Raw genomic sequence first — 25,957 nt, forward strand, 5'->3', positions numbered from 1 at the left:
GCTCAGGTTATGAGTTCGAGCCCCACGTGGGCTCTGTGCTGACAGCTCAGAGCCTGGAAACTGATTCAGATTCTGTGTCTCCCTCTCTCTCTGCTCCTCCCCTGCCCTCACTCTCTTAAAATAAATAAACATTAAAAAAAAAAAGTTAAAGAAAATAGACCATCTGTCAGTCTCATCTCTTCTTCAGTATGTAAGCTGAAAGAAGTTTTTTTAAACTATAAAAAGTTTTTTTTTTAAAGGAGAGAAATATTCAGGGAAGAAATACTTGTTTTTTAGAAAAGTGATTACTTTTGCTTCTTGGTTCTTCAGCTACAAACAGACATGACAAAAGAACTAACACAACTATAAAAAATCATCTGTATTCAAATGTATTTTCAAGATTTCAAGATCTGACATAGGCACAAAGAAAAGAAAGGAATTAAAACAAGTATAAACAAGTCAGTTATGGACTGACCTCAACTTGAAATATGTTAAAAAATATTTTAGTAGTACTTTTAAAATGATGGAAGTAAATTTCTTCTTCAACTCATCTCAATCATCTCGAAATATCAGTGAGCTAAACTCCTACATTAAGGCAAAATCTCATTTTAAATACTAATTGATGAATCATTTCATTTAAAATTGCTAATCCAGGGAAAGAGTTTTTGTAAAAACCTTTTTATTGCTACAAAGGGAAACATGGTCACAAAAAGCCTTTAAGCGTATCTTAACGCAAATTACTATTCAATGTCCAATGCAGTAAAAAAATACACAGTCAGAGCACAAAATACTTGCCCAATTTATCTCTTCTAGGGTAAGTATTGAAAACATTAATGCACACTTGAATATATACTCCCAACAGCAGCATTTAAGTTCAAATGATTAGAATAGATATACTAACAATACACATCTGTTATCCTTAACACCAATTAAAGTAATAAAAATTAAGCTTAAAAATTATACAAACAATTTATCTAATCTAAGTTGGTAACTATAAAAACTAAACTAAAATAGTCTTACCCTCTTTTTATTAAACAAATGCCAAACATTTAGAAATTATATAAAACAAATCTGAATGTGTAGAATGCATGCAACATGGGTGTTAACTCTCATATTTTAAACTATTAAAATTCTTACCCTTTTCCACATTACAAGAGAAATTTAAAGCTTCTTTTAAATCTGACTAATACCTTCTATTTAATTTTCTTCAGGTTGGTCAACAGGGAAGTCAACAGGCTTTTCCTTTGCTGCTTCTTCCTCTACTTCCTCTCCTTTCCCCACTCCTCCCTCCCCCACTGCTTCTCCCTCCCCGGCTGCCTCTCCTTCCCCCACTGCCTCCTGGTCCCCTGCTTCCTCTGTGTCTCCCGCTCCCTCCACTCCTCCTCCTTCTCCCACTTCTTCTGCTTCCTCCACTTCTTCTACTTCCTCTACTTCCCCCACTTCCTCCACTTCCTCCTCCTCCTCCTCCTCTTCTTCAATAGGTTCATCAATCTTTTCTTCCTCCTCCTCATCTCCTTCTATTTGTTGATCTTGAGAATGATCTTGAATTTCAAAAGGATTCTCACCCTAAAAACATGAGGAAAAACAGCTTTTAAAATCAGCATATTCATTTTTGTTACCAGTGCAATTTTTATTTGCTGTAACATCAAAAATACACTCTGAAGCTTTTTAACTTATGACAAATCATGACATATTTGTTCAGTACCTATTTCATACCAAAGTGGATAAATAAATTACTGAAGTCATTTCTTTATATTCCATAAACTGGAACGCTTAAAGGCCACATTTTCCTAACCTAATTTCTAAAATCATATGCATATGACAAAAGCAAATATGTGGGTTCTGGTAGAAACAGATAGAGATTTATGTCCTACTCAATTACACCAGGATTCAATGTACTTCTGTGGTAGGATCTCTGAAAACAGGTTAAGAGTGGAAAAGCTTTGGGGCATCTGGGTGGCTGAGTCACTTAAGCGTCTGATTTTGGCTCAGGTCATGATCTCACGGTTCATGGGTTCGAGCCCCCGCGTCGGGGTCTATGCTGACAGCTCAGAGCCTGGAGCCTGCTTCGGATTCTGTGTCTCCCTCTCTCTCTGCCCTTCCCCTGCTCATGCTCTCTCTCTGTATCAAAAATAAGTAAACATTCAAAAAAATTTTTAAAGAAAAAAAATGGAAAAGCTTTGAAACAGTCACTGTAGGAAGCACATTACATTGGTTGGTAATGCGCAAAATTACTGTGAACTGCAGCAAAAACCTGGCAAACACAGCAATGGTACAATTCCATGATACTTGCAGCGAAGACAGTCTAACCACAGAGGGCATAGTGCTGGGAACTGGTAAGTGGTGGAAGAATGAGTGAGGACTTTTGGAATGGCAGCACTGCATTGTTGGAAGGACTGACCATGAGTATCCAGGCGAGGGGGTGAAGGTAGAAGCAGTTGAAGAAATGGGATAAATTGATGAACTGATTATATCTTCATAGGACAAAGATTTAAAAAGATATTCTGTCAGACTGAGAGCACTTGAAAGTTGAAAGAGTTTTTAAGACATGACCAGAGCTGACCATGGGCAGAGGATGTTCTGGGGAATAACATCAGGGAACACAGCAGACAGGAAAGCTGAACAAAGGGATACCATTGAGTAACTCGACACCAGTGCTTCTTGAATTTTAACATGTTTCTGAATCAATTGGGATCTTGCTCAAATGCAACTCTCCATTTCTAATGAACTCCCAGGAAATACCAATATTGCTGGTCCACGGATCACATTCATAGTAAAAAATTCTAGAAGAGTTCTCCTTAGTTTAGGTACTTTCTACATAATATGCACATGTGGTAAGCTAAGGAAGCCTACTGCTGTCTGGCTGAACCAGTTAACAGAAGCTGGGGAGATAAAAGTTTATCTAATTTGGAAGTGAAATACAGGGAGCACCCGGGTGACTGAGTCAGTTAAGCATCTGATTCTTGGTTTCGGCTCAGGTCATGATCTCACAGTTCGTGGATTTGAGTCCCATTATCAGGCTCCACAGCTGGCAACTCGGAGCCTGCTTGGGATGCTCTCTCTCTCTCCCTCTCTGCCCCTCCCCCACTCACACCAGCTCTCTCTCTCTCTCTCAAAATAAAATAAACTTAAGGTCCACAGTAACTACACATGTTAAGACATAACCCTCAAGTCCTCCTTTGTTTAAAAATCAAGAATAAAGCTAACATTATGATCTGCTATCAGACTCCTGAATCTCTCTCAAATGATCCACGGTGAGAAAGAAATGAGAGAGGAATGACTTCTTGTTCCCTCTCCCAACAAATCCCAACAATTAGGAAAAACAATGTTTTTACCTATATGCAAGATATTAAGTAAAAGTCTTCCTAATGTTGCACTATATTTAAATATCAGTTACTATGTCATCATTTGATTATAAAGATATTACAATGTAACCTAAAAAGGTTTTGCCCTAAAGTCTTACCTTAACGAAACGTTCATATCGCGCCTTCACTATTGGATTATTTAAAATGCTTGTAGCAGTCAAGACACTCTCTCTTTTTATTTGTTCTTTATAAGCCTATGAAAAATAGAACACAGTGAGGTACCTGAAAACCATGCCATGAATATTTCTATAATTAAAACAACATTGTATGCTCAAATTCCTAGATTTAAATTATTTCTCTCCTGGCAAATTAAGCTATAAAGCAACAACTACTGTGACCACAATCTAAACCATCCATGATTAACATAATGAAGATTCAATAAGCCAATCAGACTCATTCACTCAGTTACTACATATGACACATCTAGGTCTACTAAACAGTTGCTCTCCTTTCTACTAAACATGCACTTTCCCCCACCCTAACTATTCTAACTACTAATTTTCATGCTATCAAAAGAGAAAGAACAATTTTTCATACTGCTAGAATAGTCTTCCTCTGGGCTATAGTTAGCCTAAGACTGCATTATACAAAGGAGGACAGGTTAATATGAAATGTCTAGTTGCCAGGGCGCCTGGGTGGCTCAGTCAGTTAAGCATCCGACTTCAGCTCAGGTCATGATCTTGTGTACCATGAGTTCAAGCCCTGCGTCGGGCTCTGTGCTGACACTTCAGAGCCTGGAGCCTGCTTCAGATTCTGTGTCTTCCTCCCTCTCTGCCCCTCCCCCACTCACGCTCTGTCTCTGTCTCTCAAAAATGAATAAATGTTAAAAAAAAAAAAAAAATGTCTGGGGGCGCCTGGGTGGCTCAGTCGGTTAAGCGGCCGACTTCGGCTCAGGTCTTGATCTCGTGGTTCATGAGTTCAAGCCCCGCGTCAGGCTCTGTGCTGACAGCTCAGAGTCTGAAGCCTGTTTTAGATTCTGTGTCTCCCTCTCTCTGACCCTCCCCTGTTCATGCTCTGTCTCTCCCTGTCTCAAAATAAATAAAACGTTAAAAAAAAAATTAAAAAAAAAATGTCTAGTTGCCAAAAAAGTGTCAAGGGAATGCCAAAAGAGAAGAGAAAGGACGAAGATTTTTAAGAGATTATATGTGCTCAAAGTGACTAACAAAGTCTAAGTTAAATGAAAATCACATCAATACAAAATATGAATTTAAGACCCAGGTGTGCTCTATTTAAAACTTAAGCCTGTAATATTTGAATTTTTAAGTTTGCTTCTCAAACAAGCTAGTTTCTCACAATATAAACATTTATTTGAAATAAACTGGACTAAATAAAACCAACCAATTTAGAAGCAGAAATATGCCAATCAAAAAGAAAACAGTACATTTTTCCTAGAATATTTTAGTAAATTCTACTCAAAAATGTAACAGTAGATAGTAACTGGTAATGCTAGTTTTTTTTATTTTTCCCAGCCATCAGAAAAATGTAGGTTATGATTAAATCTTTCCGTTTTGTTCTAAAACACACACTCTCTCTCATAAAACTGTTTTGAACCAACTTAAAAAAGTGTTAATGAAAAAAACAGTTCAATAGCTATGATTTCCTGAATGCTTACACTATGTGTCAGGCACTATTTTAAGTGTCTTTTCTATTGTAACTAACTTAATCTTTAAACAGTCATGCAAGAGTAGAATGATTATCTATCCCCATTTTACAAATAAGGAAACTTGGACAAAGAAAAGCTAATTTACTTGCTTAACACATCACGTACTGGACCAGGATTCAACCCAGGACTTCTTGCTCCAGAGCCCAATCTTAACCACCATGTTTAACTTAACTACTATGCTACACTGCCTCTCTAGTTATCTTTACAGTTTTTCACACATGAGATTAATAGGACTGTATGTAAGCGGGTAGGTGTGAAACAACAGACGTTAAAGGACAATAAAGGATTAATGAACATTTCAATGACTTCATCAAGACAGGTCAAAACTTACCTGCTTCCCTTTGATATGATCAGGAGATTTTAAGTGCTGCTGCACTGAACTATGCAAAGCAGGGATATACACACTGCATGCACTGCAGTGAACAGTCTCCACTTTCATCATGTGATCATCTGCAGTAACACCTACAAAAGAAAGCAAGTTATTAATAAGTAATGATTCATATATTCTTATTTTTGACAAAACGAGTTTTTATTATTTCGTTTCTATGGTTATTTATACCCCCTTCTTCCAAAAAGAAGATCAAGATATGTAGGTTGAGTTTTTCTACTACGTTTCATAAATCTGCATATATAGATTAAAACTATGGATAACAGATTAAAATTATAAAGCAGAATTACATTATATTTCCTTGCATATTCTACAATCCTGCTCTGAGTCCCAGGAGTCTGCCCCCCAAATATATAATATGAAAGAAGACAAATGTTGATTTTTGTACTAAAAAAAAGAATTTCCATAAAAATGAATATGGGTAGGCAAGGATAGGGAAAAAGAGGTCAAAATTGGGATTCACAAAAAACAAAATATACGTTGGACCTTGAAAACTGTGATCAAGATTTATTACAAGCGAAGTTATAATGTATGCAAGGGAAAGGTGAGAGAAAATGGCACTTTGTGGGAGTTCCAAGTAATTCAATATAGCTGGGGCACTGAGAATAAAGAAGGGACAAAAGAGACAAAAAGAGCAGGGACTATATCATGGAGAACTTTGCATGCCAGGCATAGGAATTTGAAGTTTATCCTATAGAGGATGGAGACCCAGTTAAACTTCTTGAAGTACTACAGTCATGTAGTAGACTTAAGAGATAAGACTGAAAGTAAGGGCACTAGTTGGGAAAATAATACAACTGCCAAGAGAACGATAAAGACTTGAACAGATGCAATATTTAAAGAGGTAAAGAAGCAGACTTGGAAGATATTTAAAAGACAGAACCAATAAGATACAATGTTATAGATATAATAAAGTAAAATTACTTAGGACTAACTTCATACTTGTGGCTTAGATGGTGGGGCTACCTTCCAAGGAAAATGAAAGACCAGTCTTCTGAGTTTTTGTTTTCTTAATGGGGTGGAATAAACCCAAAGAGCACACAAAATTTTTTTGATACGTTCCTTTTGTAAGACTGCTGAAGAGAAAGGCCAATAAGCATCTCGATGTTCAAGAGAAGAGTTCAGAAGATAGATTTGTGTTAGAGACAGAAGTATGTAAGTAATCAACACAGAGGAGATAGTTTAAGCTCTGAGATTAGATGAATCATAAGGAAGGAATATAAAAAGAGAAGATCATGGAACTGAAAACAGAATACTGGGAAATATCAACTTCTAAAAGCTTCATAGAGAGGGGCACCTGGATGCCTCAGTTGGTTGAGCATCTGATTTTTGATTTCAGCTCAGTTCATGATCTCAGTTCAAGCCAAGTCAGACTCGGTGTGGAAAGCACAGAGCCTGCTGGGGATTCTCTCTTCACCCCTCCCCTGCTTGCTCTCTCTGTCTCAAAAATAAATAAATTCTTAAAAAAATAATAAAAATAAAATAAAATAAAATAAATAAAATAAAATAAAATAAAATAATAAAATAAAATAAAATAAAATAAATTTTTTTAAAAGATGTAGTTTTTTTTTTCTTTTTTAAAGATGAAAGCATAGGTTTCAGGGACAGAATCAAGAGGAATAAAAAGACAGAAAAACAGAAGAGTTCACTATTTGAGCAAAAGTCCTTAAAGAGATGAGAAGTGAGAAGACAGAATGTAAGAATTCACTTCCACCTAGAGGAAAAGCTGATTTTTCTTGTAAAACTGAAGTGAGAAACATAATGGTAGGTAGTGATAAATTCGTAAACATGACAAGAGGAAAAGGAGGTCACCTCTGATGACCTACTCACGGCTACCACATATGATTCGATCACACTAGTGGGCAGCATCTACACTGAAATAGATTATGGTAAGTAAAATATATGTGTTAATTTCTAATACACTTTGTTTAAATACTTACCTTCCATAACATCTTTTTCAATTATTTTAACTACTTCTGTTTGATTATTTGTCTGCTGTTTACGAATAGATGTTTTCTTGAATTTATTCACCATACATTCCTATAAAACAAAATAGGAAGAAACACAAAAAGTTTTCACTGAGCTTAGCATCAAACTCAGCCTATGGAAGATAACATCTGTTATATAAGAACTAATATCTGTCCTCAAGGAGTTTATAATTCAGTTGAAAAAGACTATCGTTAAATACAAATACAAATAAATTACTGGGATACTTACAAAAAATATTCACTTTCAAAGTGTATTTTAGGCATAAAGAACAAGAGAAATCAAACAGAGCTGGAAGAGTTAAGAGAGGTCTTCTCAGGGCAGGTAGTACATTAAAGTCCTAAATGACAGGAACCAGTTAAGGAATGAAATTAACAGAAAGAAATTTCTGTAAAGGTACACAATTCTGCATGGATGGGGAAGAATGAATGATCACTGTGTTTCTAACCTCCTAACAATTCCATGTCTTTTGCCCAAAGTAACTATATGTACAATTAGCAGTCCAGCTCTAGCCTCTTCCTTAAACATCCCTGGCCCCAACTATCCTCACCTTTTCCAAACCCCCCTGCCTACACCCTCACTCCTGGCCCTCCGACTTAACTGTGTCATCTGTGTATAAATGAGTGTGTTCTTTCCAATTACTCTGAGTTCACTAAGGGTGGTATCTGTGTCTTCAGTCCTTGCATAGCACCTTTTGTTAAACAGTCAAGAAAAACTGTTGAGCTAGTGACCACACACTGATAACAGAAAGGACACTAAACAGACATCAGCTCTCTAGCTCTGAATTCAGACTGCCACTTAACTGGAAGAGTCACTACACTGCTCTGAGCATGATCTTTCATGATAAAAAAGAACTGTGATGATGCTCAAATGAAATAATGAATGAAAGTACCCAGCACAACACTAGGTACACAGTAGACTCTCAACTTATGATAGCTGATTCTGCATCAATAATCAGGTGTTAAAGGAATTCTTTTTCCTGACACCTCTGCCATAAACTACTGTAAAAACATAAAATATTCTTTCAAATTACAAATCTAAAATCTTTACAGAGGAATTCACATCTAGTTTTTTTAAAAAAAACTCTCTAAGTGACTCTTAAAAACTGAGAACAAACTGAGGGGTGATGGGGGGTGGGAAGGAGGGTAGGGTAGATGATGGGCATTGAAGAGGGCATCTTTTGGGATGAGCACTGGGTGTTGTTTGGAAACCAATTTGACAATAAATCTCATGTATTAAAAAAAACTCTCTAAGTAGTCAATTAAATTTTTAGAAACTTGGAAGAGAGGTGGGAAACTGAAAAACTAAGAAATTAAAATACAAATAAAGTGCCTCTTGATTTAAAAACAGCTACTTACATGCAAAAACTCCATAACTACTTTATCAAATTTGGTTTGTTTCTGAATATGATCCAATGTTTCCTGGTGTGAAGAACTTTCCAGATGTAGCTCAATATCTTTTTCTTCAAACGTTCGGAATTTACAAAATGAACATGTGAATGCCATTCTATAAAGAAAAAAAAGTTTTCCTTAAATATTGCCTTATTTACTGAGAGTTCATAAGACCATGCCAATAAAACTAATTTTACCAAAATAAATGATTTCCTTTATACCATCTTATGGTTGATCTAAATTTAGCTGAAGTCAGAAAAAACAGTATTTCTTTAAATATTTGGCCAACACTGCTATTATATACCACTTTGCAAATAATGGAATCAGTGGATCTATTTAATCTAGTCCTAAGCTATCCACTTCAAGTTAAGAGTTATAAAGCCAAAGCAAACTTCCAAAAATACCAAGTTCCGAAGTTCCACTACTTATTTTTATACTCTGTTCCACTCTCAAGCTTGCAGTCCACTAAGGTAATAACCAACAAAGCCAGGTGAACATCAGACAACCATAATTCACTCCTTTGGAGCTGTTGGGTGACCAAAAATCCTACCTTCTAAGGACCACTTCAGGATGACTGACAAGGCTAAATAAATTTAGAAGCTCAGGGGGCGCCTGGGTGGCTTGGTCGGTTAAGCGTCCGACTTCAGCTCAGGTCATGATCTCACAGTCCGTGAGTTCGAGCCCCGCATCGGGCTCTGTGCTGACAGCTCAGAGTCTGGAGCCTGCTTCTGATTCTGTGTCTCCCTCTCTCTCTGACCCTCCCCCGCTCATGCTCTATCTCTCTCTGTCTCAAAAATAAATAAACGTTAAAAAAAAAAAAAAATTAAAAAAAAAAAAAATTTAGAAGCTCAGAAGCCAGTCCAATATGAATTTCCCTTTGTTCTCCTATAAAGTGTTCCTATCTTATGTATTCCTTTTATTTCCTTTTCCTTGAATTATAACAATAGTTTCTTCATTGGTTTGTCTCTAGTCTCCATTTTCCAATTCTTTTTTTTTCTTAATGTTTGTTTATTTTTGAGAGAGAGAGAGAGCGAGTGCACGCAAAAGCCAGGGAGGGGCAGACCGACGGAGACATAGAATCTGAAGCAAGCTCCAGGCTCTGAACTGTCAGCACAGAGCCCAATGCGGGGCTCAAACTCACCAACCGCGAGATCACGACCTGAACTGAAGTCAGATGCTTAACCAACTGAGCCACCCAGGTGCCCCTCTAATTAATTCCTTATATCACTATTATATTAATTTTCCTAGTTAAAACTTTGGGATCTGGAGCCTACTGCTGGGTTTATATCAGAGCCCCCTTGTGAGACACTGGGCAAATTACTTGACTTCTCTGGATCACAGTTTTCTTATCTTAATGCAATGAGAACCCTTACAGAAGTATCATTGAGGATGGAAAAAAAAATGTATATAAAGCCCTTAGAACAGTTCCCACCACACAGTAATAATTCAATTAATTAGTCACTTCCTAAAAGAGACAACAGCACTTTACTGGCTTCACTGACTTAAGCATCATAAAACAAAGTCAAAACACTTTTAGCTGCCCTTAAAAAAAGTTTTTAATCTCTCCTATATCTTGTTGGCTTTACCCACTAAATACTTTTATTTTTTTTTAAGTTATTTATTTTGAGAGAGAGAGAGAGAACACAAGCGAGCACAAGAAGGGAAGGGCAGAGAGAGAGGGAAGGAAAATCCCAAACAGGCTCCACACTGTCAGCACAGAGCCTAAAGTGGGACTCGATCTCACAAACCGTGAGATCATGACCTGAGCCAAAATCAAGAGTCAGACATTTAACCAACTGAGCCACCCAGGTGCTCCCCTACTAAATATTTATAAAGAAAATTTTTTTAAGGTTTATTTACCTTTGAGAGAGATGGAGAGACAGAGGGGCAGAGAGAGAGGGACACACAGAATCCGAAGCAGGCTCCGGGCTCTGAGCTGCCAGCACAGAGACCGATGCGGGGCTCCAACTCACAAACCAAGAGATCACGACCTAAGCCGAGGTTGGACACTCAACCAACTGGGCCACCCAGGTGCCCCATCCCCCTACTGAATGCTTTTAACAGTATCTGGCACACAGTATGTCTTCGTTAAATATTCAAATTAAATCACACTTGCCAACCCCCGCTAGAGCCCTGTTCAATCTACACAGCTTTCCATATCCAGAATATGAATGAAACGTCCCTGTTTCCTTGCTGTAACCTCGAGCCATGCCCTCTACCAGGGCTGCCTAACAGCTCCTACCATTTATTTTATTTATCCTACCATTCCCAAGTCAGTTCAAATACTGCCTCCATCCATTTCCCTGATTTTCCTGCACTCCTACTGAGAAGTCACCTCCTGTAAGATCATTTTGTACTTCTCTTCTGGCACTCTTCCCTTTATACTATTGTTTGTTTATAGCTCTCACACCCCTGTCCCCTCCCCCCGGCTCCCTCTACTCCATTATATTGAAAGCATTCAAATATCCAAAAAGAATGTATCGCAAGAATAGTTATTTATTGTCAGTCTCTTACCTTCCTAACTCAAAGCAAAACTGCTCTGATAAATTATGATAATTTTAGACTATTGTAAAGGATTCTTATTCTAAAATGACAATTTAATTGAACTGACATACTTTAGCTTATATGAGATTTATATTTACAGCTAAATGAAAGTTCAGTTCTTTCATTTTCTCCAATTCACACGTGTATATTAACACAGATATATCATATCCAAAGCTTTAGTTTTTTTAAACTTTTTTTTAATGTTTATTTTTGACAGAGAGAGAGAGAGAGCACATGCACGTGTGCAGCGGAGGGTCAGACAGAAGGGAAACAGAGGATCTGTAAAGGGCATCTTTTTAGATTAAACTCTTCTACTTTTACATTATCTTCCTGGAGAGATCATGGACTATAAAAAAATTCAAGACATTTTTAAGGACTGTTAAACTGCTTCCCAGTAGTTAAAACCATATTATTTGGTTACCAGCAATTATAAGTGTGTGCTTTGATTGTATCCATGTTAGTCAATCAATGTTTCTTTTCTCCTAATAAAATGCCATGCTATTATTTAAATTCCCAGTTTATCTTACAATGAATTTCAGCGTTTCCCCTAAAACTATTAACTAGCTATTGTTCCTTCACCCAATCATATATTAGGCATCCTGTTTTTACTTTTTAAAACATACTGGTTGGGTGATATTTACCTTAGATATTAATCATTCTCGTGTTTATAATATTTTCCAAGTCTGTCTGTTTTCAAGGTGTAAAGTTTTATTGAAACTAATGTGGTCATTATTTCCTTTGTAATTTAATCTACCACTTTTAAGCTTAGAAAAAAGACTTCTGCAGCAATTAAAATATTCTATTTTATTTTCCTGTTATTTTCCATTTTGTAGGTTCTTTAATCCAATGGATTCATCTTCACTGGTGTAAGAAGAGGATCTAAACTATTTTTCTTATTGTTCAGTTGTTCAAGCAACCCCCCCCCTTTTTAAGCAATTCTCCTTTTGTTTGCAACATCTGTATTATATATTACATTCTTACATATAACACATGTATTTAGAGGTTAATAATTCTATTATACTAATAGCCTTTTTTTAGTGCCACATATTTTTAACTATTACAGCTTTCAAATGTTTCGATTATCTAGAAAAGCTAGTACCTACTCATCTACTCTTCTTTTACAGAATCTTCTTTGGAATCAAGATTGATGACACTTGTTACATTTCTACTATTTAGTTTTTCTATCCAAGAATATCACTATGTCTCCATGTAGTCAAATCTCAAGACTTTGTGGTTTTCTTCATGTCATGACGCATATTTCTTTTTTAAGAATACTGTATTTCTAGGTATTTTTTATTTTTAAATTACCATTAGGGATGGAACTCTTTTTTCTTATTTTTCTCAGTGGTGACTGCACATAAATACCAAGAATCAAAAATATTCCTATGTATCTTTGATCAAGCCTTTTCATTTGACCCCATGAATTTTCTCACATTCCAACTGATATATTTGCATTTCCTAGGAAACTGTTTTTTAATAAGACCAATTTTCAGATTCTACTAAGCACAAACCTGTATCCATCTCCATATTTCTCACTGTTTTTTTCTCTTCTGCGCCTTTGTTTTTCTCGCCGAGCCTCAATACGTCGCTTTTCTTCTTCTTCATTTTTAGGATCAGTTTTTGCTAGGATATCAACAAGAGTCAAAATTAAATATCATTTTTGCATCCTCCCTTTTCAGTTCCCACTTCATAAAGCATTAAACATGCAAGGTATATTTGGTGATCACAATCTAAATTGAACTCACCAGAAAAATCAGTTTGAGATTAACCAGTATTTCTTAAACTTCATTCATTTGAATATCATTACCATGGCTTCAGTGTTTTGGTTTTTTTTAAATTTTTTTAATGTTTGTTTATTTTTGAGAGAGAGAGAGAGAGAGAGAGAGAGCGCGCAAGCCCAAGCTGGGGAGGGGCAGAGAGAGAAAGATGAAGACACAGAATCTGAAGCAGGTTCCAGGCTCCGAGCTGTCAGCACAGAGCCCAACGTGGGGCTTGAACCCAAGAGCCATTAGACCATGACCTGAGCCAAAGTCGGACGCTTAACCGACTGAGCCACCCAGGCACCCCTATGGCTTCAGTGCTTTTAAATACGTTTCTCATGTTCATGACAAACTGCATAGTAATTACAACTGTAGAAATTAGATCCCTTGAATCACCTAGTGTAGTCACTAATCACTCATAAACATCAAAATTACCCAGAGACACTTTTTAAAAATGCACATGCCCTGGTCTACCCCTCTTCCCTAAATCCTTATTTAGGATGGAGTCAGATTATCTATATGTTTTAAAAGGCTTCTCACATGATTTTGATTCAAAGTTTTGTCTTGGATATTACATTTATTTTTGGAAGCTACTGTTGAGGATGTAGTATTATCATATTACACAGAATCCCCTTTATGAGGACAAAGGGAAGAAATTTTTCATGGTTTTTGGTACCAGGAAAAGGTGTATTTCTTCTGGAAATTTAATTTGCTTTTAATTTTGTGGACTGACAATTAGAGACAGTCACATTTTCCATCTGTACATTGCTAAAAAATTGAGAGGCAAACTGAAAATGAAATTAAGAAAACCATTTCATTCATATTAGCATCAACAAAACTAAATAGGAATAAATTTAACAAAGGAAATGTAAAACTTACACAGTACTTAAAAACTACAAAACAGGGGTCCGTCCCCGGCTGACTCAGTTGGAAGAACATGAGACTCTTGATCTCAGAGTTGTGAGTTTGAGCCCCATGTTGTGTGTAGAGATTATATACATAAGAAGATAGGTAGATAGACATATAGGATGAACTTAAAAAAAAACAAAAAAAAAAACACCACAAAACATTGTTGAAAAGAGGTTAAAGAAGATGGAAATAAATGGTTCAGAGATTAGAAGACTTAACGTTGTTAAGATGGTTGTACTCCCCAAACTGATCTACAGATTTAATGCAATCCCTATCAGAATTCTAACTGATTTCACTGCAAACATTGACAAGTTGATTCTAAAGCTCATAAGGAAGGGATCTAAAGTAGTGACAACAATCCTAAAAAGAAAAACAAAATAGAAAGACTCACCCTTCATGATTTCCAAACTTACTACAAAGCTACGATAATCAAGATACTGTGTTACTGGCACAAGGACAGACCTATAGATTAGCAGAACAGAATTGAGAGTCCAGACATAAACTCATAAAACTCTGGTCAACTGGTTTTTAGCAAGGATGCCAAAATTATTCTGTTGGGAGAGAACAGTCTTTGCAACAAATGGTGCTGGGCAACTGGACAGCCACATGCAAACGCTAAAATACAAGACCTAAATGCAAGAACTGTAGCTAGAAAACTCTTCCAAGAAAACATAGGAGTATATCTTTATGACTTTGGAATTTGGCAAGGAATTCTTAGATATACACCCAAAAGAACTGGGCAGCCAAAGAAAAATAGATAAATTAGACTTTATCAAAATTAAAAGCTTTTGTGCTTCCACACCCCTCTTCCCCCAACCTTTCTTTTAATGGAGGAAAGACGAAGAATATGGCAGATCTTACTCTAGACTCTCAATGTCTTCTATAACTTACCTGGACCTAATATTCAGCAAAATAGTGACTGTTGAGAATGAATTTGGGAAAATACAAAGACACAATTAGATGGTCAGAGTTTAGATTGTCTAAGCAGAATTAGGGACTTAGAAACTATTTCTGGTCTTCCAGAGAACACACATTCCTAGTTATTCAGTATTTTTATCTTAACGACATGTCTATGTCTAGTTCTTTTTCTCTTAAGTAAGTAATGCACTGCACCATCAGCGCAGAGCCTGACGCAGGGCTTGAACTCACAAACCATGAGATCATGACCTGAACCGAAATTAAGAGATGCTTAACCAACTGAGCCACACAGGTGCCCCACATAATATTTATTATTTGAATTTGCTTTTGTTGTCACATGTACAATAAAACACGGGGTTATCATTCTGTCATTGAAACTTTTTGAAATTAAGTTCTGTACTATTTTACCTTGTAAATTTTTACTTTTGATGTGTCATGTCTGTGATTTATATTGTTTATATCTGTCGCTGAAGTTGGCATTTCCTGATTTTCAACTTTTAAAGAAATATTTTGAAGTAGCTTTGGCAGTTTGACCTCTTGTTTCTAAAGTGCTTTCAAAGAGATCATTTTTAATAAATACTAGTTAAGGGGCACATGGGTGGCTCAGTCAAATGAGCATCTGACCCTTGGTTTTGGTCCAGGGCATGGTCCCAAGGTCATGGGATCAAGCCGCACATCAGGCTCTGAGCTGAGCATGGAGCCTGCTTGGGGTGTTCATTCTTTCTTTCCTTTCTTTTTCCTTCCTTCTTCCTATCTATCTATCTATCTATCTATCGATATTTTCTCCCTCTCTCTCTCTCTCTCTGCCTTGCCCTCCCTCTCCCATTGCCCCTCTCCCCCACACACATGCTCTCTCTCACAAGAAAACAACAAAAACTAGGTGAGTAAATGAGCTAAATCCTTTTTTCAACATTGCATATAATTTTCTTAAAGCAAAAGTTTATTAAAATTCATCATCAATGATCAAAACAAACAGCATTAAATCAGAGTACCTGACAATAGCCTGACAGTATTTAATTTTATCCTTTTTGTTCTTATTGTCTAAGTTTTAAATTTTTGTTTCATGTAAAGGTTGACTGGGTTTTTTTGTTTTTTTTTTTTTTAATATGAAATTTATTGTCAAGTTGGTTTGCAAACAACACTCAGTGATCATCCCAACAGGTGCCCTCCTCAATGCCCATCACCCACTTTCCCCTCCCTCCCACTCCCCCATCAATAAAGGTTGAATGTTTAAGTCTGTGTTTTTATCTCTATAAGTGAGATAGAGATGGCTAGAATATATAAAGAATATTTTCAACTCAATAAAAAGACAAATAGCCCAACTAATAAGTGAGCAGAACATCTAAACGTGCATTTTCCCAAGAAAGGTATATGAAGAGCCAATAAGCACGAGAAAAAATGCCCACCCATTAGTTATTAGGGAAATGTAAATCAAGACCACAATGAGATACCATTGCATACCACCTGGATGGTTTGAATCAAATAGATAACAAGCCATAGCAAGGATATAGAAAAATCAGAACTCTCATCTACTGCTAGTGGGAATGTAAAATGGTGCAGATGCTTTGGAAAACAGGTGGTTCCTCAAATGATTATACTATATGATCCAGCACTTCTCCTAGATATATATCTAAGAGAAATGAAAACACATGCTCACACAAAAACTTATACACAGATGTTTACAGCACTATTCAAAGTACCCAAAAGGTAGATACAACCCAAATACCCATCAGTGAATGAATAAAGAAAATGTGATTTGTTCATACAGTGGAATATTTCCAGCCATAAAATGGAATGAAGTACTAATACCTGCTGTAACTTGAATGAACCCTGAAAAGATTATGCTAAGTGAAAGAAGCCCATTACAGAAGTCCACATTTTATACAATTTTTTTTTTTTCATATGTAAGTTTAGAATACAGGTATCTATAAAGATAGAAAGTAAGTTAGTAGTTGCTCTGGTCTGTGGGGTATGTTGGGGGTAATGACTAAAGGGTACCAGGTCTCTGCGAGGAGATGAAAATGTTCTCAAATAGATTAGTGATATTTGCACGTATCTGTGAATACACTAAAAACCAATGACTGGCACGCTTTAAATGGATGAATTACAAGGTGTGTGAATTATATCTCAATAAAGCTTTTTTTATTAAAAAAAAGTTCAGAGCCAAATTACTGTTACTTATCTATGCTATTTTATTTTTATTTTTTAACTTTGTAACATATCTCTACACGAAATCAAGTACACTTGACTAAACTAGATGACAGTCAAGGATGTACCTAAATAAAAGCTAACAAAAGGTCTTCTTCAGACTTCTTTGTGAAAACACATAACAGCAAAATAATATACACCAAGTATTTTGTCTATTTTTACATGTAGACTGAATTACTTTTTGTTTTTTTATATTTATTTTTGCCTTGATGACTGAGAAGTGTTGAGTCTTTCCAAGTAAGGTGAAGTGTAAGTCTTTCTATTTTGTTTCACTTTTTTAGGACTGTTTTCACTATTTTAGATCCCTTGCAACTCCTTATGAGCTTTAGAATCAACTTGTCAATTTTTGCAAAGAAGTCAGGTGGAATTCTAACAGGGATTGTGCTAATAAATCTGTAGATCAGTTTGGGGAATATAACCATCTTAACATTAAATCTTCTGATCTTTGAACCATTTATTTAGTTTTTCCATTTATTTAGATCTTCTTAAACTTCTTTCAACAATGTTTTGTAGGTTTTGAATACTGTTTTAAGTTTTATACTACTTTTGCTAAATTTACCTGAGTATTTAGTCTTCTTGATGCTAATATGAATGAAATGGTTTTCTTCATTTCATTTTCAGATTGGCTCTCAATTTTTTAACAATGTACAGATGGAAAATGTGACTGTCTCTAAGAGTCGTCAGTCCACAAAATTAAAAGCAAATTAAATTTCCAGAAGAAACACACCTTTTCCTGGTACCAAGAACCATGAAAAATTTCTTCCCTTTATCCTCATAAAGGGGAATCTGTATAATGTGAGAATACTACATCCTCAGCAGTACCTTCCAACAACAAATATAACACCCAAGATAAAACTTTGAATCAAAATCATGTGAGAAGCCTTTTAACACATATAGATGATCTGACTCCATCCTAAATAAGGACTCAGGGAAGAGGGGTGGAACAAGGCATGTGCATTTTTAAAAAGTGTCTCTGGGGGGGGCGCCTGGGTGGCACAGTCGGTTAAGTGTCCGACTTCAGCCAGGTCACGATCTCGCGGTCCGTGAGTTCGAGCCCCGCGTCAGGCTCTGGGCTGATGGCTCGGAGCCTGGAGCCTGTTTCCGATTCTGTGTCTCCCTCTCTCTCTGCCCCTCCCCTGTTCATGCTCTGTCTCTCTCTCTGTCCCAAAAATAAATAAAAAACGTTGAAAAAAAAATTTTTTTAAAAAGTGTCTCTGGGTAATTTTGATGTGTATGAGTGATTAGTGACTACACTAGGTGATTCAATGGATCTAATTTCTACAGTTGAAACTACTATGCAGTTTGTCATATGAACATGAAAAAATTATCTAAAGCATTAATTTTTTAAAAAACTAGAAGTACCATAAGCCATAGCAATTATGTTTTCTCACTTACTGGGTGATTTGCTGAGGCTCATCTTCTCCACAGGCTTTGCTAGCTTGGGTTTCTTGATAAAGGTTCCACCAGGCTTATTAAATGGTTGCATCATTTTTCTCTTTATTCCTCTTGCAGCAGCAACTGTCACATTGGTGGGTTTGTTTTGATAGTCAACAACAATTCCAGGTCTATGAATGCTTCCAAAATCACTCATATGCTGCAAATTTGTGAAATCAAGAAATATTAGCATAATATCTAAAGATAAAGTATGAATTCACACAAATTTTACCTGTTATCTATCTAATAATTTTCACCTGAAAATTACCCAGAACTGAACTAAATTTTACATGTCCGCTCTGAATAAACACATGGAAAACCTTTGTAAATTATTACATGAACTCAAATCCAGTGAATTAGTATTTTTATTTCCAGTAAAACAAATATGGATATTTCCTACCTATTTTTTTAATTTTTACAATTCAAAATTGAGATCATAAACAGCAAATGTGCCTGTCAGAATATTACCACTTGTACAACTCTCTGACAACTCCTCTTCAGAGTTCCTAATTGATGTTTTCCCATGAAAAGACCTAAAAAGACATCTTTATTTCACTAAAACCTGGCTTAAAACTAAGATGCATAAAGAAGACCATATATGAAGTCTGAAGTAAAAAAGATCCAGAAATCATTTAGGATTTCTCCCTGTTGAAAAAGGGAATGAGAAGGCGAGATGGAACATTAGTATGAGATAGGAGAGTTAAAGCATAACCATGCATCAACTTCCAGGACACACTTCAGATAAAGAATTACATCTGACGTTCCATTCACATTCTTACCTAGAGAAACATATTCTGACCCAGAAGCCCAAGAAGCAAAAGTTTACAGACGAAGAGTCATGCAACCAAACGACTCTTGTGTCCCTTTCTCTTCTCTTATCATTAACAAAATCCACTACACCAAGAGGCTACATGTCCATAGAAATTTATTCTGCTAACCTTACTTTTAGAAGATAAAGACTGAGGAGTAATCTGAAGAGAAGGATCCAATGGGAATTGTACAAGTGAAGATTAAAAAAGAAAAGTCCTGTTGGTTCATCTACTTCATTAACAGGAGGAAAGAAAGAAAAGTCCATTCAGACTAGAATGGTGAACACAAAGTACAGGAATACCTGTTTTTCTACTGTGAAAACAAAATTGATATTTGAAGTCTCATTAAGAAAAAAATCATTTGCCTAAAGTAATAATACAGCATGAAAAGTGTTAAGTGTTTTCCAAATTTTCAAACTGGAATCGATTTTCAATTTCAAAACCCAAAGCCTACTAACCCCAACAATTTTCAATTAACCTATAGTCATTAATCATGGTGGAAGAGCAACATATCAGTTGCTTACATTTATATATATGCTTAGGAATCCCTAACTAACCTAGTAAACTTGAATAGTTTAGTGTTTCCAGGTAACTTATAGAGTCACATTAGAAATATCTTCATTAATTATCCATTAAAGGTGCAATGCATTTTACATCAGTAAAGGGTAACTGTTATCAATGCAAAATTTCTACACAAAAAGGACACACTACACTGATGTACCAAAAGCCAATGAAGAGACAAAAACATGTGCCCTACTACATTTTTTATCAGAAGTACTTTCCTCTGCAAAGAGAATATTAAGAGTAACTGACTTAAGTAAACCATTTCTTACATTAAGGCAAAAATACAGAATCTTTCATATGACCAAACTATATAACTCCACAATCTACATACACTTACTAGTAAAATTTCATGTCAGTCAAGTTACCTAAGAACATAAGTCATTCTCTTTATACTATGTCCTGAAATAAAACACTTGAAGACTGGTATATTTACTCATGTAAGCAATAATTTACAAAAGATTACTTCCTAGGAAGGAGCCAGAGACATGTCTGTACAAGTAGGAGCTTATTTCTCAATAGTAAAAACTAGTGACACAAGGGAAAACGAAACACCCAGCAACAGGACATATTGCAAGAGAGTAAGTTAGTAATTATATTGACCACAAATCATTCTACAACCTATTAGACATATCAACTTCTTCACCATGTAAACATAGCTAAGCTACCCTCATCTGTTATTACCGACTTTTAGTCCCTTGTGTTATATGTGAAATATGGAGCTCTGAAGAAATTCTATGTGCTAGAGTTAGCAGCAAAGTATAAACATTTTATCATACATTGCACCTTTAACCTACTCAAAAACTCCAAAGGGTTGGTTACCTTTTACAATAATCCAAGAACTGTCCCACCAGCAAAACTGCTAGTGTTTTACAAGGAAAAATGCAACTCCTTTTAACCCCTTTTAGACCAAAACCTAATATCCTCACCTTTTTAATAAAGGGAGATTTGGCAAAACTATGAACAATCATCTCACACTGCCACTTGTTTTCTGAAGTGCTGGAAAAACTTTTACAGGCAACCTAAAAATTATGCTTATGATTCAGCTTTGCTTCAAAATACACTGGGATGAACAGTGTTTATTCTAGTTGAAAACCGTGGTCTTGAAAGGGTTTAAAAGAGTGACTAGTGAAAAGAATCTGAAAAGATTCTGTTGTACTTACTCCTCGGCCTCGGCCTCTGCCTGTTGATGGTCCTCCAAAAGCATCATAGTTTCTGCTTCCAAACGTACTTTCAGGATAAGCAGGCGTTCCTCTCCCCCGAGAGCCTACAGGTGCAGGCTTCATATGGGGTGAAGAAAAACTGCTGTAGGAAGAGTAATTCTCTCTTCCTCTGTCCTCCATAAACCCAGGCCTCAATTTTGAACGGGAGTAAGGTGCTTCCCAGCTAGACCCGCCCTGGTTTCTACCTCCGAAAGAGTCAAGGCTATTCCGGTAGGAGCTCTCAAATCGACCACCATAACTACCTCCGAAGCGGCTTTGTTCGGGTTCATTAAAACCATAGCCAGATCTGTACAGATCTCGCCCACCCAGAGAAGACCTGGAGTCGTAAGACTCATAAGGTCCAAACCTGGAAAAGTTGCACAGTGAGGGAAAAAACAAAAGTAAGCTTACTAATGTTAGACAATTCAAAAGACAAATTATCAGATGACATTTATCAACTAAAATTCATTTATACCATACTGGTTTGCACAGTTCTACTTTTATTCACACCCTGATTAGGGCTGGGCAGTTCAACATGAGACCAGATAGAAAGCTATCTGAGTCAGTTTTTAAATATGAATTGAGTTAAGTAAACCTTAGCTTAAAAATCTGCTTTGTGGCAGCTTTTCTATTTTATTAAAAAGATTTGTCTGTCAGTATTTAAGCCCAGCCCTAGTCTTGGAAAAAGTCATTTGCTAAAGTTCACAAACTACTCAAACTTTCTTTGAATCCATCCCTAGTACTGGAAAATACCAAATATTTACAATATTTTGGCTTTCAATAGGGACATAAATTGAAGACTATACCAATATAGGCTATTTGTGACACAGAAGAGATCCTTTTTGCACCCCTAATAATCTATGTAACAAAACTGCTTGTGTCTGTAGCAGTCAAAATTTGGAGAATTATCTCTGCTTACAAAATTTGATATCCTGCCCAACTTTGGGTAAGGTCAATAATCAATCCTCAGTCACTTTCTACTTGTAGACTAGCAAATCTAACAAATCTAGAAGAATAAGCACATAAAATAGAACATAAAAGTAAAAGACCACGAACATATATCCTCTGCATATGAATTTTCAAGGCAGATGAGAAAGAGTACATTTTATATCTTCAATTATTTAAAAAATTATTTCCTGGTAGGAAATTATCACATAAAACTACTCTAAAAAAGGGAGCACACCGTCTCCTCAAGGTTTTAATAGAGTCAACAGAAGAAACAAATCATCTTCTCACAAATCCAAAGCATGGATTACAAAAGTTGCTTCATAGCTTACAACATAGTTTTATAAAGGCCCACAATTACACATGAGATAAACGATAACATCTACATAGTTTATCCACATCACATTTACAATGCAATAGGGCAGTAACGGATATATTAAAACAGTTAAATGTGTTACATTACTTCAATTATTTACAGATCACTAAATAGAATATACTATTTATTTCTGAATCCTGGTAACCATATAAAAATTATTCCTCTTTCCAGCTCTTTTTAAAACATCTATCACATAAGCAAAATTGTTCTATCTGTTCATTTTCTTGATTTTCCTCTACTATTAAACCATAGTGGCACATTTGAAGCAGAAAGAAGTAAAGCATCGTTCAGTCCATCCTTAAGGAATCTGGATCCTTCATTTTATGAAGAAGGAGGATAGTTTCAAATGTTACCTAACTAGTTATACTTAGTAGAAATATCTGTGCCTTAAAAGGTATATGCTCTTTGCCTGAAATGTGGTCAACCCTAAGGCCTGAATAGTTCAACTAGTGTTAAGCTTTACACAGTATCAACAGTAAAATATAAAAATAATCTAAACTCTAGTGCATTAAAATAAGCAAAGGTATAGTATTCATGGCTTTAATACAATGCTCCTAGCTTAGAGCACAAGTGTTTTTGGTCTAAGTAGTATCTGCCAATAAATAACCTCGATATGGACTTAAAGAACATTTTATTATTACAATTTGCTCCTACAACTTACTCTAAAATTAAAATTAAAAGAATAACTACCTTAAATGTTTCTCAGAAAACTGAATGTTGCTAGACTGGTTCAGTTAAACCCATTCCAGTCAAAGACTGCTTTGCTGCTTTACAGAACACCCCACATCAGAAAAGACACTTTTAAAAATCATAGAGAAAAAGGTTCACAGATAATATTTCCAATAACATTTTTATATCATTTGTTCAGAACATTCTGACTGATGAGGAGTTAAAAGTAAAGGAAGTAAAAAAAAAAAAAAAAAAAAAAGAGTTCACTACTACAGACAGAAAAGCTTACTCTATTATAGTGAAATGAAAATAGCTACTTGAAGTTTTCCTAAAATAATGTCTGCCAGTAATCCTGAGGTAATTTTTATAACCATTAACTAACACCTCTAAACATTTAAAGTGATTATTCAATACCAAATAGTGAAATTCAAGCATCATAACATGCCTAAGGAATACTTAAATTAAAATATCCAGAATCTTATAGTCATCTAATCATTTGGCCAAGTGATTAAGCAATTTACCTGCTACCCCCACCACCACCACTGTGATTGTCCATGCCATATGACTGGTTTAGGTAGGAGTCCATGGATCTTTGACCCCCATAGGATCCATGGCCATAGTCACGGTCCATCCCTATAAAGAGTTTAAAAAGAAAAAAATTAAATGATGCTCACCTTTACTGGCACTCAAAAGAAGAATTTTTAGATAAATATCCTTGAATGTCAGACCTCCATAAGATCCGGGGCCATAATCACGATCCATTCCTAAAACAGAGTCAGTAACAAAAGGTCAGTAAGATATACCACCCTCTTCAGGAATCTTTGCATAAACCACAAGATATTCGTATCAATGATGTGAGATAATAAGTCATCATTAACATTTAAGCTAAACTCACAGTAGACGTGGAAGGAAAAAAAACCTCACAAATGATAATCTACTGAATAATCAGATTTGCTAATAAAACCTATTTTTCAAAAAAACATTGTCAACTAAGAAAGTTCTATATTAGAATTATTTTTAATTTAATCAACATCTATTTGACTAGGGTGCTACTTTAAGGTTCTATATTAGCTTATTACATAGTATATAATAATAATTCCTACTCTCAAAAAAAATCATTTATTAATGTCAAGAAGAAAAACTTTGTTGTAAGTATACTTTTTTGCATCTAGCTGCTCTCAAAAGATCTAAAAACTCAGAAGCAGCCACATTTTCAATTAGCCTAATTTAAATTTGTTCATATACTAACCGAAATAGACATTTTTAAAAAGTAAAAATCATGGAGTAGGGGACCAACCTGTGGTATTACACCTATAAATAACAACTCAACAAATATTTAAATCCTCAAATACTCTGAATAGGGAATGAATGTGAACTCTAGCAATACAAAACACACACAAAACAAATTCTAATACATTAAGGGTATTAAGTATGTCTTATTACACTGCAATTCCATCTATATCCCAACCTCTGATGTAAAAAATACAACGAAAGAGGTAATAAAATAAATTTACTATGATTATAAAAATGATATTTTTAAATCATTTAGAATGTGTCCTATAAAGTCCTTTAAAATCCTTTATTGTCACCCTCCTCAAATTTTATACACTAATAAATACAACAATATACAAAGAGCAAATACCTTAATTTATATTTTTTAAAACACTAAATTTTAATTACAACCACTTAAATATTTCTGGTCCTAATAATAATGACAACAGCAACAACTTCACAAAAATATCACTCAGAATCTTGCGACCTTAAAGCTGGAAGCAACCTAAATGATAAAATTCAATCTTCTTGCTTTATAGATTAGGGAACTACAGTCCAAAGAGATGACATTATTTTCTCAAAGTCCAATATGTATCCACCCTTCTAGCTTTATGCTGTTGCTTCTATGTGAAACACTCTCAGCTAACACCCCAAATATCTGCTTCTTAAAATATTCTCACTTTTGGGGCGCCTGGGTGGCACAGTCGGTTAAGCGTCCGACTTCAGCCAGGTCACGATCTCGCGGTCTGTGAGTTTGAGCCCCGCATCAGGCTCTGGGCTGATGGCTCGGAGCCTGGAGCCTGTTTCCGATTCTGTGTCTCCCTCTCTCTCTGCCCCTCCCCCGTTCATGCTCTGTCTCTCTCTGTCCCAAAAATTAAAAAAAAAAAAAAAAAAAGTTGGGAAAAAAAAAAAGTTGGAAAAAAAAAAAATATTCTCACTTTTGGGGCGCCTGGGTGGCGCAGTCGGTTAAGCGTCCGACTTCAACCAGGTCATGATCTCGCGGTCCGTGGGTTCGAGCCCCGCGTCAGGCTCTGGGCTGATGGCTCGGAGCCTGGAGCCTGTTTCCGATTCTGTGTCTCCCTCTCTCTCTGCCCCTCCCCCGTTCATGCTCTGTCTCTCTCTGTCCCAAAAATAAATAAAAAACGTTGAAAAAAAAAATTAAAAAAAAAAAATATTCTCACTTTTAAGGGTGCCTGGGTGGCTCAGTCAGTTAAGTGACCGACTTCAGCTCAGGTTATGATCTCACGGTTTGTGGGTTCGAGCCCATTGTCGAGCTCTGTGCTGAACACTTGCTCTGAGCCTGGGACCTGCTTCAGATTCTGTGTCTCCTTCTCTCTCTGCCCCTCCCCCGCTTGTGCTGTCTCACTCTGTCTCTCAAAAATAAATAAATATAATAAAAAACAATTTTTTTTAAATCTTCTCATCTTTTAAAAGTCCATTTCAAATACTAACCCTTTTAAGATCAAATTTAATGATACCATCTCAGTTGATTATCATCTCTTTCTTCTAAATACCTAAAAGTCTATAGCTCTTATATGGAGCTTAGGATACTCTGCCTTATGTTCTGCTATTTGTGGC

At 35.9% G+C, this 25,957-nt stretch overlaps 1 protein-coding gene across 4 annotated transcripts in view; it reads right to left on the minus strand.

Moving 5' to 3' along the window:
• Nucleotides 1-641: 641 nt before the first annotated feature.
• ZNF326 (zinc finger protein 326) overlaps nt 642-25,957 on the minus strand; it is a 35,111-nt gene continuing 9,795 nt past the window's right edge. The window contains exons 3-12 of one of the 4 annotated variants that reach the window (XM_058716640.1): nt 23,836-23,871; nt 23,629-23,740; nt 21,079-21,220; nt 18,507-18,705; nt 12,828-12,939; nt 8,740-8,887; nt 7,336-7,435; nt 5,339-5,469; nt 3,443-3,538; nt 642-1,545 (exon numbers count right to left, since the gene is read on the minus strand). In XM_058716640.1, the coding sequence (XP_058572623.1) occupies nt 1,177-1,545; nt 3,443-3,538; nt 5,339-5,469; nt 7,336-7,435; nt 8,740-8,887; nt 12,828-12,939; nt 18,507-18,705; nt 21,079-21,220; nt 23,629-23,740; nt 23,836-23,871 (1,445 nt within the window). In that variant the 3' untranslated portion in view covers nt 642-1,176. Of the gene's footprint in view, nt 1,546-3,442; nt 3,539-5,338; nt 5,470-7,335; nt 7,436-8,739; nt 8,888-12,827; nt 12,940-18,506; nt 18,706-21,078; nt 21,485-23,628; nt 23,743-23,781; nt 23,872-25,957 lie in introns of those variants that run through there. The other 3 variants (XM_058716639.1, XM_058716641.1, XM_058716643.1) reach the window with 3 other exon arrangements.

This window comes from Neofelis nebulosa, chromosome 2, assembly GCF_028018385.1.
Source record: "Neofelis nebulosa isolate mNeoNeb1 chromosome 2, mNeoNeb1.pri, whole genome shotgun sequence".
Lineage (NCBI taxonomy): Eukaryota > Metazoa > Chordata > Mammalia > Carnivora > Felidae > Neofelis > Neofelis nebulosa.